The sequence below is a fragment of the Mustela putorius genome, unplaced genomic scaffold (genome assembly GCF_011764305.1).
Source record: "Mustela putorius furo isolate JIRA1106 unplaced genomic scaffold, ASM1176430v1.1 tig00000281_pilon_pilon_pilon, whole genome shotgun sequence".
Lineage (NCBI taxonomy): Eukaryota > Metazoa > Chordata > Mammalia > Carnivora > Mustelidae > Mustela > Mustela putorius.
This window is the reverse complement of record NW_025421343.1, coordinates 27071399-27085425: the sequence shown is the minus strand read 5'-3', so window position 1 is coordinate 27085425 and position 14027 is coordinate 27071399. Positions and strand designations below refer to the sequence as shown.

Below are 14027 nucleotides of genomic sequence, written 5' to 3'. Positions count from 1 at the left end.
ATTAAGTCAATAATTTTCCTGAGCTCCACTGGCCCATGTGTAGGTATCCCAATTAACTAGATAGTTTAAAAGCCAAAGCACTTTAATTAGAATTGTTTTTTCCACGTGTAATAAAACAATGCACAATCTTTATTTGTTAAGAAGTCATTTTCAGTTTGCTGATCTACAGAGTAGATAGTATACTTAATTTGCTCCAACTATGCAAGTGGTTTTCAGCACATAGACAACACAATGCAAAGTATTCTTTGTATTGTTCTCTCAGTAGCTGTACACACACACACACACACACACACACACACACACACACCACTCACTCACTCACTCTATGTCCAAAGGTACGAAGTTAACTACATCTTGAAAGAAGGAATTATCACAGCTTCTTGTCTCTCAAAGTCACATCTGTAAGGGTACCAGAGGCCCAGCTGCTGATGCTACAGATTTTGCCAACCTGGGCACAGCTTTTTAGGCCAGCATATCTACCACAACCCTGTAAACCCTGTTTCATGAATTTTTATCACTTGCTGATTCCACAGAATCAAATGAATCACATGTACTGGCAACACTTCCCCTCCAAACATTTCTACAGAACTCCTCTCTGCCATCATACTAGTGTAGACACCGTTACTGGAAGAGGTCCTTACAGAGGACTTTTGATGGTTGGCACCAACTTCTCTTACTAGTCGGGTCACCAGTCGCTGGAGAGCTGCATACAACCATGCCTGGAAGAACGGGGAGGCAACCGGAAAGACTAGGGGAAAGCAAGCCTTTCAAGGAGAGATCCAGCTCGCCCTCCGTCATGGCAGGGTTTCACCGGGGAAGGAGGGCCAAAGCACAGCACAAAGACACAGGCATGAGAGGTACCAAATGGACCTTCTAGCACAGACTCTGACGGCAGCAAACACACACCCAACACCCTGGCCACTTCCAAGAGAGAACCGCTCTAGAGAGAAGGCCCTAGGCATCGAGACCGTCATTACTGCCCCCCACCCCACCACCATTTTAAAAGTTCTTAAGTTCTCAAGCTAATATGCACCAACCAAGCAGGAAGAAACCCAAATAAAGACCTATTGATACACCAAAGGAGAGGAGACTAGAACCTAGCTTTTCAGCAAAAGCTCCGGTGAGTAAATGAACACCAGCCACCCCTCAATGGCTATTTCAGACACCACCATTATTAGCGATCCAGAAATCTACCCTGGAAGGACAGATAGGGTAAGATCCGGATTTAACTTCGGATATCATCAAAGAAAGAAAGAAAGAGCAAGTCACAGTACTCCACAGCCCAGAAAGGTTTTCTGTTAAATGAAAAGATGTCTATCCAGTTATTAGTAATCTCAAAGCAGTTTTACAGACTGGAGGTGGGGGGAATACTCTTCGGGAGCAAAAAGCAAAATATCACAGAAAACTAAAAATTAAATAAGTTCACATTGCTAAGGATTGGTGGCTTAGGTAATTGAACTGAAAGTGAGAATCACAGAAGAGATCTACATAATAATTAGCTGCTGAGTTTTCTCCAGTCGCATACTCCCAAATGGAGTATTTAGCATTCAGCAGACTTATTAGCGAATAAATGCCCGACTGGAATTAACTAGCACCTCATTCTGGAAGGCTGCTCTTGGCAAAAACGTAATATCCACAAGGCAGAGCAAGTTGATTGCTGGTGTACACTGCAGGCTGGACTGAGCGTCCCATTCTTTGGAATAATTCATGTTACATCAAGTTTCAGAGCCACAGGTCCACACCACCTGGACAAGAGGCAAAGGATGGGTGAGGCTTCTAGACCCCCTAGAGACAACCTTCCGAGCTTCACAGCTGGCCTGCTCTCAAACAGTCAGGGTAGGCTTGCTGCCTCGCAGACACACAGGGCTTCCCGCTCTCGTGGCTCGCAGCACACAGACATAATACGGGGGCTGGGGCGGCGGGGAACACGTCCTTGTGCAGACACTAATCATCCCACCCTCCGGGTGTGAAGCACCCAAGGGCCACCTGGGCCAGAACCTAGTCCCAGTCCCCAATCCTCACGTGCAAGGACTGCTGTGTCTTTAAATCCAGCCTGCTCCTTAAGGAAACTCCCTGGCAAGTGAAAACAGCAGCAAAGGTAAAAGAATGCTGGGAATTTGGCTGCCGCCTGCAGTATTAGGAAGAACAGCAATTACTCAACTCTCTCCTGGTGTCAGAGGCAGAAATGAGCATGTGAATTTGGGCAAGTTTCGGCCTGTCTCTGCTCAAGCTTCTCCCCTTGCGGTATCTGTCACCTACCTTCCTCATGGTCGTCATAATTAACGAAGTCAAGGAGGAAAAGGGACAGAGTGAAGGCAGCAGGCCGGCACATTCACAAAAGAGAGGCATAAATTCTGCCCTGACTCCAGGCCGGGCTAACAGTCACGATGGCTTAAAGATTGCCAGCATTTAAAGACGTCAATAACGTCCCGATAACTGTGATTCGCCCTCTCCACCGCCTCGCCATAAACAGAACTGTGCGAGAACGCTTGATCTCTTCCTGCAAGCCCTTCCGTCGACAGCACTTGGCAGAGTCCTGGAGACACGACCACTATCTCCTTCTCCCTTCCCTGGCTCTGCAAATACGAGGTAATATTTGACTCCTGTGCCCCACTTCTAGGTCGTAAAAACATAGATCTTATGACCAGAAGGGCCTTAAGATATCATGGGTTCAAGTTCCTCCGCCTTCAGGTAGGCAACTATCTAATTCCCTTTACACAAAGTAAGGCAATGCCCAGGGAAGCGGAGGTTTCATGTGAATTACGGAGCTACGAGAGGCCGAAAGCAGATCTGAAGGCACAGCTACTTCGTCTCCTGTATCATGTATATTCTCCCGAGCAGGAATGTTGTGTCCGTTCTCTCTCTGAGCAGCCGTAAGTCCTCCCTGCCACAAACCGGTACACGCGTGAACCCATTCGTCCTTTTGATTAAAACATGTAAATTCCTTTGGCCTTTCATTTTTAGGTCACAGACAGTGGTAACAAATTTTCCCAAGATCTGCCTGAGATAGAAGAACTCAGTAGTTCTGAAAAACGCACAGAATACTCAGTGTTCCTCAAACCATTTAAACATCCTTCTACGTTGGTTTTTGGAGGCAGAACTACCTACTTTTCCCCTTTTCCCCCATGCAGAATGTAAATGTCCATGTCTTCATGAAAGCAAAGATGCCAACTACGGGAAGGGAGGAAAAAGGGGAGACCACGTGAAGGTTTTCTAGGTCTACACCTGGCCAGAGGATGGGATGTTGTCTCTGCGGAACCCAGAACACACACCGTGGGTACTGAGCGCCTGCATCCTGGACGGACGGTCCCTCACGTGTGATGGGTCTGAAGTGGTCCAACTAATCCTTAAGATGAAAAGTCTAGCTCAGGTCAAACTTTCTTAAGGTAGCTTTACCTTATTTTGGCAGGTCTTTTGTAGTCTTAAAAAAGAAGTATCACAACTCTCCAGTGTCGAGGTGCCTTTTGTTTTATCACAGCTGGGAACCGTTCTGCTGGCGGCCTTTGGATAAGAACCTAAATAAGTTGCCTCTAGCAGACCCAGGACTTTGCAGGCTCAGGTTTCACCCTGCCCTGCCAGAAATTCCTTTCTGTTTTCAATCTGAGATGTTTGTTTATGGTTTTTGTTTTGAAATGCTAAATAAGACAGGCACAATCTCTAGTTACAGCCTATATCCTTTTCTTTTTTTTTTTTTAACCTTGCTATAGCCAGAGTGGCTTGTTGTTAAGGACTAAGGACTTCCCTAAAACTTCCAAAGAGCAGACTCTTCAAATTATCTTCTCAGAAATTTGAAATGTAAAATAACACCTTGAAATATAATTAACACTTAAATTTTTGTTCTTAAATGTTCATAAGACAAATGTTCCCAGGTGATTTCAAATTAGGGTGTTATTTTGGATTTGAAAAGCACATAAACAAAACCTTGAAATTTCAAAGTTTATCTCCCCTTGCTTGTAGGTTACATGTTTGAATACCAGCACTCTTGATGAAAGATAGAGGCACAACAATGATAGGTAGTGAAAGAGTTTCTGGAAGAAAATTCAATTTCTACTATGTGATAATAAGGTCTGGTTGTCAAGAAGAAAATAAAAAACAGTTGCAAACTACTGATTGCAAGGACTGTATCTTCATCAAGTTCTTTCTCCTTGTTCCCTAAGAGCCAGTATAAAGCATTTGCTTTTTGAGTCCTCAGCCCCTATTTACTGGATAAAAATGATACTCATTTGCAGGCATGAAGACAGTGCAGCAGTTCTGTCTTCCGAAAGTGGGGGAGGGGGCGCACCTATACCAGGAACTAACGAGATGAGAACTCGAGTATTTTACTTCTAGGTGTTTTTTCCTAGCCTTCCGCTGTAGCACAAAGATGCTGCAGAGAAACCACACGGCAAGTCCACAGGAAGGATGGCTGGAACGCATGGGATCAAGAAAAGCAATGCAGATGTTCTCTGTGCTGCACCCCATCTCCTGCTCATTCTTAACCTGCTCTTGTCTTTGAGCCGGCTAGGACAGCAGCTCCTTCCTTCCTTCCTTCCCTCCGTCTGTCCATCCATAACTGCAGTGATCCCAGCCTTGACTTGGTGACACTCCCAGGGTCTCACATGTCTCCAGGGATGCCCTGAAACCCACAGAAAACTTCTAACAATAAAAGGAAATTTAGGGTGCCTGGGTTACTGCCTTTGGCTCAGTTCATGGTCCTGGAGTCCAGGGATCGAATCCCACATCAGGCTCCCTGCTTGGCAGGGAGTCTGCCTCTCCTGCTGACCACTGACCTCTCCCCTCTCATATTCTCTCTCTTTCTCTCAAAATAAATGAATAAACAAATAAGTCTTTTTAAAAAGTAAAAGGAAAGTTAATATGCTTCCATTAAACCACAAGCCATTGATATTAAGATAGGTCACCTTTAAGAAAAAAAAAAGATAGGTCACCTTTTAAAAAGTCTTAGTTTGAAAACAGCTCACAGGTACTAAGAATTCAAACCACAAAATCAAGTAAATGCCCATATTCTGCAGAAACAGCAAAGAGGCTCGGGACTACAGCAGTAGTGGATGTGAGTGTGAAGGAGCTCTGTCACAAAGCGCATTTTCTTTAACTTCTATATAAAGCTAACAAAGAAAAAATGAAAAAGGAAGACAGAATGAAAATGAGAATTAACAATATCTTTTTAAAATCTACTTGGTACCAGGAATTATACTCTACACACACCAACACACGTTACCTGTGTCATTATATACGTACACGTACCCTCTCCAACCCTCATTTCAACGTCCACCTCACAGAAAGCTAACAGTATTGCATTTTTACAGATGAGGAAACCGAAGCCCAAAACAATGAAGCAAGCTGGTTGTTCACAGTTAAAAAATAAGAACTGAGATCTGAACCCAGGTTTGTCTAGTATCAAGACCTCCCCCCCCCAAAATATCCAGCACAGAGGAGTGGGAAGCCAGAAGGAAGACAGCAGAGAGCACACCCTCCAGACTTGCGTGGTGCCACCCCCCCACTTAGTCCTTCCTGGTAGGTAGAGTCAGAGCCCCTCTTCAGTTGCTCTCCAGATGCTCAGCACTTTCTTATCTCAGGGCTCAAGAGTTGCAAGTAACTGTCTTGGATAGAACTGTTTTGCCATTAGACCATGGTCTCTGTGAAAGCAGGTCCCTATCTTTCTTACTTTGGCTGAAAAATAACTACGGTAGCAGGTAACATGATCAGGTCTCACAGGCCATGCTCTGTTCTATATGCTTTCCATGGACTAGTTTTTTGCTCCTTAAAATGTGGTCTCAAGATCAGCAGCTTTGGCATCACCAGGGAGTTTATCAGAAAGGCAGAATCGCAGGCCCCAACCCAGACCTACTGAATCAGGACCTCCATGCTGAATGAGATGCCCAAGTGATTTGTGTGCATGTTAAAATTATAGAAGCACAGCGTTATCTCATTTAATCCTCACAACACACAAACACACACGCTGCCTATTACTATTTACTAATTGGGAAACTGAGGCTTAGAGAGGCAGCATCACAACAGTGTAGCTCAAAGACGGGACCCACAGCAGCTGCTCAGGAAACAGTTGTGGGTGGACGGACGGCAGGGAAACAGGTAGGAAGGAAATGACTGACTCAACGTCTGACCTCTAGTTCTGTCTAGCTGGTACCAATACACCAACTGCAGCAGCAGGTGCGACTGGGGCCCCAAAGCAGGAGAGCTGCAGCAGCCCACACCGCTTCCTGAGCCCAAGTCGGGTAAAATCCTGTGCTGGCCGGCACGTGACCACTCCAGGAGCGAGGGCCCAACTCTTCCCTCAGAATGTCACGTGAAGGAAAACACACAGTACCAGCTGCAGTGAGGTTAGGTGCCTTCCTCTTCCCCAAATGAAATATTAGCCCACAAATTAAATGGTTACATCTACAACTCCTACAACGTAATGCAAAAATTTTCAGGTTCCTCCTTCTTTATGTTTACCCCAAATATACAAATTATTTAGACAATGCTTAACAAATGGGCATCTGAAGAAAGGCAGAAAATAGCTTTAGAAGCCCTTAAGTAAGTTCTTTACTAAATGCACTTATGGTGTTGGGGGAGAAGAGTGGAGGGGACCGGAACCAGATAACGTGCTCTTTTTCTAAGAGCCCGAACTTCTTAACTACTGATGCCCCTACTCAGGTAGATGAGGATTAAGCAGAACAACATAACGCACCCATGTCAAGTTGGTTTATTTATGCTCCTTACTCCCTCATTGTTACTGTTCATCACCTGCCAGTCACTCTTCCAAGGGCTTCATAGCAATTCATTCACTGAATCCTTACAGCAGCCCTACTGTTAATGCCAATAAACAGACAGAAAAAGGAGATGCACAGAAATAGATGCAGAGATTTGACCTCAGAAACCAAGTTTCCACCCATGACACTCTTTTATCAAGGTGTGAGTCTTCTGCATGGGGAATTAACTGGGGCTGGGGAAGGGAGGTAAGGAATTGAAATCTGTTCGTTTTGTAAAAGAAAAAAAAAAGATCTTTTAATATTTTTTTTTTCCACATGGACCCAAAATGAACACTTGGAAGTGTTAACCCTGTGGGCTTTCTTAAAATTTACATCTATTCAACTACTCCTCTAGCCAGAAGACTGAGGAGGTCTTGTTGAAGCACAGAGGTTTTTCGTAATTTGACCACGCTAACTGGCCAAGACAAGCAGCAGAAGAGTGGGTGAGATGGGAAGGTGCTTGATATAAAGGGACACCTCTCAGCTCACTGCCCACGTTCATCTGCCTAGTGGAACAAGCTAGAACAAGGAGAAAAATCACCCTGGAAAGGAAACTTGCCATTCTGAACCACAGCTAGTAAAGCATTAAGAATGCAGCCTCATTCTCAGATGTTAGGAAACACTCTGATGTATGTTGCACAGGCTCTAAGAAGAATGGGTAGGATCTCATCCCCCAGCAAAAAGAGCTCCTATCATACATTTACGCCTAGTTTGAATTCAAATTCTCCTTTTCAGCTATGCCACCAGAGCCTGAAAAGATCATTTCAGATCCTAGGATTCCTAGAATAAATTTTAACCACTTATTTCACTCCCCAACTAATCACACACACACTTGCAAAAATCATTTCTACTTGGCTTGAACTTGTATTATGAAGTAGACCCTTTAAGGTCTTGCTACCTTATTCTTTATTGAGATGAAAAAATTGTCGAGGAGGGGTGACTGGGTGGCTCAGGTCGTGAACCCAGGGTCCTGAGATCCAGCCCTGGGTGGTCTGGCTCCCTGAGAACCTGCTTCTCCTTCTCCCTCTGCCATTCCCACCACCTGCGTTTTACAGGGGAGGGGACAGGGAGAGGAGGGGAGAAAAAGGAGGGAGGAAGGGAAGGAAGGAGTGTAGAGGGCAGGGAGCACACATCTGAGAGGTCCCCAAGCTCCCCAGCTGCCCTCTGCCTCAGCAGAAGGCCTGGTACAAAGTAGGAAATTGATGAATGAGTGATTGACTTCTGTAAAATGACAAGTCAGATCTCTGAAAATTCAGCTTTGGAGAATGCAACCTCTGAAAAGGAAGGCTCTCCGTTTGTTACTCATGCATGCTTGGCTAGTCCAGTTTCCTCTCTGAATAATTAATTGAGCTGTACTGGGGTGTCTCTAAAATCCTGATAGTGCACATGCCACACACGGAACACAGTGTCACCGATCAGCCCTGACCGTCCATCCGTCTCACCATGGCTTACCCACACGCGAAAGCAGCGCTGCCATCCTGCCACGTTACTGCCGTCGCCTGAAAGATGTTAAACACACCCACTTTGTTTTCCCCCCCAAGAATTTCACAATTAATGTCTGGAATGTGTTTTGGATTATTCTTCAAAAGATGACACAGTTGCTCTAAGATGAATTCAATATTTTTCCTTTCTCCCATTTGTCATTCTTTGGTCCTCCCACTCCCTTACCTTTTTAGGGTCATCTACTTACTCCTCCCAACTTCATAATATCTGTCCCCAGCACCCCCCAAGCCGTTCCCTTGTTTATCCAAGTCATCAGCTCTAACCAAGCCACACAAAACTGCAGAAACTTGCTAACTACCTCCTACTGCTCGATGCAATGCTCACAGCTTAAGGCGTCTTCAGACAGTTTTCTTCCTCAATTACCCTGTTCACAGCGGCCTTGCCAACACACTTGCATGTGGGTTCTCCTGGTCACTGTTGGGCATGAATTAATGGCAGCAAATAGCTCTAGACATGCTATTTTTGCCTTTCTGGTACTATGCAATTCATCTGCCCTTTGCCAAGTGTTTTATGTGACCGGATTCCTGAATAACAGTGTAGATTCTGTAAGCGTGAGAGTCAAAGCGAAGGTCACCGAGTCCTGTCATTTGTATGTGTGCAGTGAACAGTCTCTCCATATTCTGTCAATATTTACTTCTGGGAGGGACTAATTATTTCCTTGTTTACTTGCATTGGTTTCTCTTCCCATACCCTAGTACTGTAATTTTATAGGCCCTCTGCTGGCCTTCTCTTTGTAAGAGCTCACTCCACCTGAAGACTTTGGAGATGGAAAGCAAAACACATTCCTCAAAAACAAGGAGTCCTGGGTGTTTCAAGTTTTCAAATGCTAATAAAGGAGTACTAACTTTGTCCCGCCCCTCTTTTTAATTAGTAAATTTAAAATCCATGGACTCTCGACTCCAAGTCCTACATTTCAGAGCAACGAGAGGAGATCTGTGTGGCTTGTGCATTAACCAAATGGTTTGGTTTGGGAAACAAACCTGGCTCCTGAGCAGCCTGACCTCAGATCCTCCGTATATTCTTTTCCAAGGAGCCATCATCTCCGACCCCAACACATTCTTCCAGGGTTTTGAGGAAAAACAAAACAAAACAAAACAACCTATAACTTTCGAAAGGCAGCAGATCCAGCAAACAACAGGAGCTGTAAGCAGCCACCACATAACTTGGTGTGGTTCTGCTCCTCACTGGCCTCGTGAAAACTCGGTGGAAGGAGAAGTTCAAACGCCTGGGAGAAATGAAAGGACTGTGTTTTGAAGGAGATAGTTTGGTAGATGCCATGTTTAAAAAAAACCACGGCAAGTTGCATAAAGACGAAGCTACTGCGTAAAGATGCACATGGGAAACAAAAGCTGGTACTTACCTACGACAGCAAACACCTGGCTCTACCACAGCCAGGTTCCCGGGGCAGAGCCAGTAAGGTCTGCCGGCTTCCATGTCACTCCGTCCTCACAAACTGTCAAACCCAAGCCAGCATGTGCTCTTTTACTATGCAGAGAGAGAAGGCTGCCCATGTTCTCCCCAGCTTGCCCCCACGCCTCACAACAGAAGCATAATGTACTATTCCCCTTAAGAGGGAAAATGGTCCTCACCCCCATTGCAAAATAGAAGCCTCACGGTACCATCAAAACATTCTTCCTAGAAAATCCCGCTGTGGTCATTTTGCAGAACTGTGTCTGATCTCCCATGCAGTCTTCTTCCTCAGGAGTTCAGAATTCAAATTTGTTTCAAACTTGTTTCTCTGGCTTTTAGGCGATTTACCTGGAGGCAGGCAGCCCAGCCAAGGGAGAGGCCACTTAGGAAGTCAGAAACCGCCACAGGGACTAACCCAATGAGTGGAAACAGTAAAGACTTGTGTCCCCCCCACCCCGGGGGGGCCAGAAAGCACTTTTTAGACCGCAAGAGAGAAGAGAAAAAAACTTTAGGTACTTGGCTCTATGGCTGATTTTTAAAATGCACTTAAACCAAAACCATCTTTAAAAAAAAAGGTATGATTTGGTTGATAACCATGTAAACAATGCCAAAAAGAAGACTGAGTGTACATGTCACATGACTCATAAGGCATGGCTCTTCATATTATTTAATCTTTCAGATAATTTTTTTCCTCACTATTCTTTCTATGGAGAAGGCTGTTCATCCATTTGCTCAATGAACATTTACTGAGAGCCTACTATGGGCTGGCGTGCTTTAAAAACTTAAGACAGTGAGCCACAGGTTGGAAGGGGTCCATCTTTGCTTCTGATTTACCTGTGAACCACAGTAAAAAAACATGATTTTTTTTTTTCACCACAAAGCCAGAATGGAGAGTTAACACAAGTAAGAACTACTGCAATTTGGCAAACCGAACTATAACTGGTATTTAATTTATGTCCTTGAAAGCCGGTAGATTAGTCATGATAATATTTCTTTAACATGCAATATGATTTCTCAGTGAATTAAGTAAGTTTTCAGAACAGTTTTCATTAACAGATACAACCAGTAGGGGTCATTTTAGTGCAAAAATCGCAACGAAATAGACTTCAACATGAAGTTCCTATTCATGTCAGTTACAATAATCGTGCTTCAGTGTGTGAATTTCTGGATAAAAATGGAAACTGAGGGAAAGACTAGCTGTTGAGAAATATCTTGCAAACGAAAAAAAGAAGCCTCTTCTAGGTAATTACTGACATTGAAAGACTCCTCTAATTTTTATAAAAAGAAAAAAAGGTTATTTATCCTACATTTCCCCTAAATTCTGTAGTAAAGTGAAAATACTTTAAATTTTAGACAGACCATTGACAGTATCTGTGTAGATCCAAACACCGCATCATGCCAGGTGTTCTTACTTTGGTTTAATGGATTTAGAATACAACTTGACTGCTGCTTTTAGAATTCTACAAAGATTAGACAACCCCCCCCCCCAAATGCTGGGTGCCCAGTTTTGGCAACTGCAAACAGTCTTGCTAAACGAAAAGTGTTGCTAGAGACGGCAAATTGAGATACAATCACCAAAACAAGTACTTCCAAGCATCTTTGAGGCTAACACCAAGTGCATGGGGTGTTACCAGAAGAAATCAAACTAAGAAGAATGCCATCACTTCAGAGGAATGAAAAGCTCACCGATAAACTGCCAGAGTAACTCTATACTGTGATGCCGGAAGACTGGTGCCAAAACACTCGATTACAGTGTATGTTCCCCCAGCTCCACATTTCATTCACCAGAACCAGAAATACAAAAACAAGGGTTAAAATCATTAAAAGCTCCAAGAGTCCTTCTCAGAGCCTAGCAGTTTCCACTGCAGTTGGCCTTGTTTCATGCTGCTTGTTCTTTTCAGATTTATGGGAGGTTGGCTTAAGTAAATCATACACTCCAAGTGGCAGGGTTCAAAGATGCATCTTCTAGTCCAACTCATTCAGAATTCCCCAAATCAAACACATAAAATTGTATCAGAAGTTAATCTCCTGGCCATTTTTTTTTTCCTTATGTGAGAAATAAAAACACATGTTTTAACACGGGACTTAACCTCTGAAGGCTTTTGTGTTTCAGGCAAATCAACTCTTTTCATCCAATGTCCTAAGGGTGCAGCAGTGCAGGGCCCCTTTCCTCTGAGTTCCCTTCACTCCATACTGCCCACTAGCTTCCAAACCAGAAAAGCCTCCTTGATTTTCCAGAACTGTCCAAACTCTAAAAACTACAGGTATAAATAAATGTGCATGGATTTAAAGAAAGCCATAGAACTGAAGTCTTTTAATAGACCCATTTTACCCCTAAGATTGCTACCTTCTTTTTCAGTACCTCCGCACGATAAATAAACACAGACACACAGAAGGATACCTCAGAAGAAACCCTTCCCCGGTGTCCTGGGTCTGGACAGGGGGAGTAGTAAGGAACCGACCAGGTCAGGGGGCGCCTGTCCCTCCTCCTCGCCGCTCCTCCAGAAGTAAGGCAGCTGCTCTGCACCAGGACGGCCCGGAACAGCATCGTCACCCCGACGTCAGCCGGAGCAGGGATCCCGCTTTTAACTGGTGCTCACCGAGTCCTGCCCATTAGCCAAATAAAAAAGAACTCACTGCCTCTCCCTAGTCCCCCAAGCAGACCAGCACCCGGAGAGCGAGGCAGGAGGGCGGGGCTCAGGGCCGACCCCCGCTCTCAGGGTCCACCCAACGAGGTTAGGCTCACTACTCTAACCGCTTTCCCCCTTGGTCAGTGTCCACACCGACGTGCACCAGGCTTCGTGGAGAAAACAGCAGAACCGCCCTCGCTGTCAGACAAACAGAAGGAACCCGCAACACGATAGGAAACACGCGGATATCCGATCTTTAAGCAGCAGCCACGAATATAGTCAGCAACAACTTTTCACTCGGAGGGGCAACACCCCGCATCCCCCTCCCCGCCCCCATTCAGAAGAGAAAGCCTTTGACTGTTTTCAATAGGCAAATCAATGAGTAACCACCGTAGGTAACTTCCCCTGGGCTGACATATTCCGGAGCTGAAAACTGATTTACACGCGAAAGAGGAGGAAGGCGGTGAAGGAAGAGCGCAAGGAAAAAATAATAAAAGAGTCACGCAGGGAGTGTGAGCTGAAGACACGTCTCCTCGCCAACAGAAAAGGGACTTTCGACAGCGGTGTGCAGCCCTCGGCAGCCCACTGCGCTAGTGCGGGGAGGGCGGCAGGGGCCGGACTCCCCGAGGGGCTCGCGACAGCCTCCGCAGGGCCCCCCGCCCGCGACGCCCCCACTCCGGGGAGCGGGACCCGCCCCTCCGCCCCACCCCCCCGGCAGTCCCAGCCCGAACAGCCACACGTGTGAGGGTCTCTGCACGGCCACCCCCACCCGCCCATCCCCACCCACGAAATCCACCCTCGCCCGAGGCCGGCCGGCCGGCCCAGCGTCCGGGGAAGCGGACGAGCGGGAATCAGGGGACCCGGGGGCCCTCTCCCGGGGGCGGAGGCCCCCTCCTCTGGCGGAGCCCTCTCTCCTCGGCAAAGTCTCGGCCAAACTTTGTTAGGCGCAGCCAGGTGGGAGGGGGCCCGCGGCGGGCGGCCGTACCTTCGCATACGCCCACTTCGTACTCGGTGATGGAGTCGCCATTGAGCGGGGGGCGGATGACACAGCGCAGCCCCCGGTCGCAGGCTCCGTGGAGCCCGTAGGCGCCGCCGCAGCTCTCGTTCCTCTGGCGGGCGCACATGTAGCAGCAGCCGCAGACGCCCTGCACGATGCTCCCGGGGCAGCTCCTGGGCTCTTCGCACTTGGACTCGTCGCAGGGCAGGCAGACCAGCGCCCGGGTGCCGGAGCGCGCCAGCAGCAGCAGCAGCCAGACCAGGAGGTGCCCGCAGCCGGCCAGCCCCCTGCCCCCCGCCACCAAGTACATCCTCCTGCGCCGCCGCCGCCGCCTCCTCGCAGCCGGGCCGGGAGCGGGGCGGGCGTCCTCCCCTGCGCGGGGCACACGCGCCGCCGCCGCCGCACCCGCAGCCCGCGGTCCTCGCCGCCCCCCTCGGGGCCTCCGGGGCGCGCCTCCCCTCGCGGGGCGAGGCCCCCGCCCCCCGCTGCGGGCCGCGCCGACCCCGAGCCCACTAGCGTTGGCGCCAGCGGTGGCTTCCCCTCCTCCTCCTCCTCCCGGGAGGGAGGGGGAAAAAAGAAAAAAAGTTTCCTCCCGGCAGCTCCGGTTCAACCCAAACTTCTGGCGGCGGCGGCGGCGGCGCTGGGCTCCAACCCCGGCTGGCGGCGCCTCCTCCCTCTCCTCCTCCGCGTCGGCCGGCCCCGCGGCGGTGGTGGCGGCGGCGCAGCCTCCGGGCCGGTCCC

The 14027-nt window shown here is 47.5% G+C and overlaps 1 protein-coding gene across 1 annotated transcript in view; it reads right to left on the bottom strand.

The window, feature by feature from the left end:
• CRIM1 (cysteine rich transmembrane BMP regulator 1) overlaps positions 1-13717 on the bottom strand; it is a 188758-nt gene extending 175041 nt beyond the window's left edge. Inside the window, 1 exon segment of the mRNA XM_004765456.3 lies at positions 13275-13717. Within this exon segment, the coding sequence (XP_004765513.1) occupies positions 13275-13596 (322 nt within the window). The 5' untranslated portion in view covers positions 13597-13717.
• Positions 13718-14027: the final 310 nt, after the last annotated feature.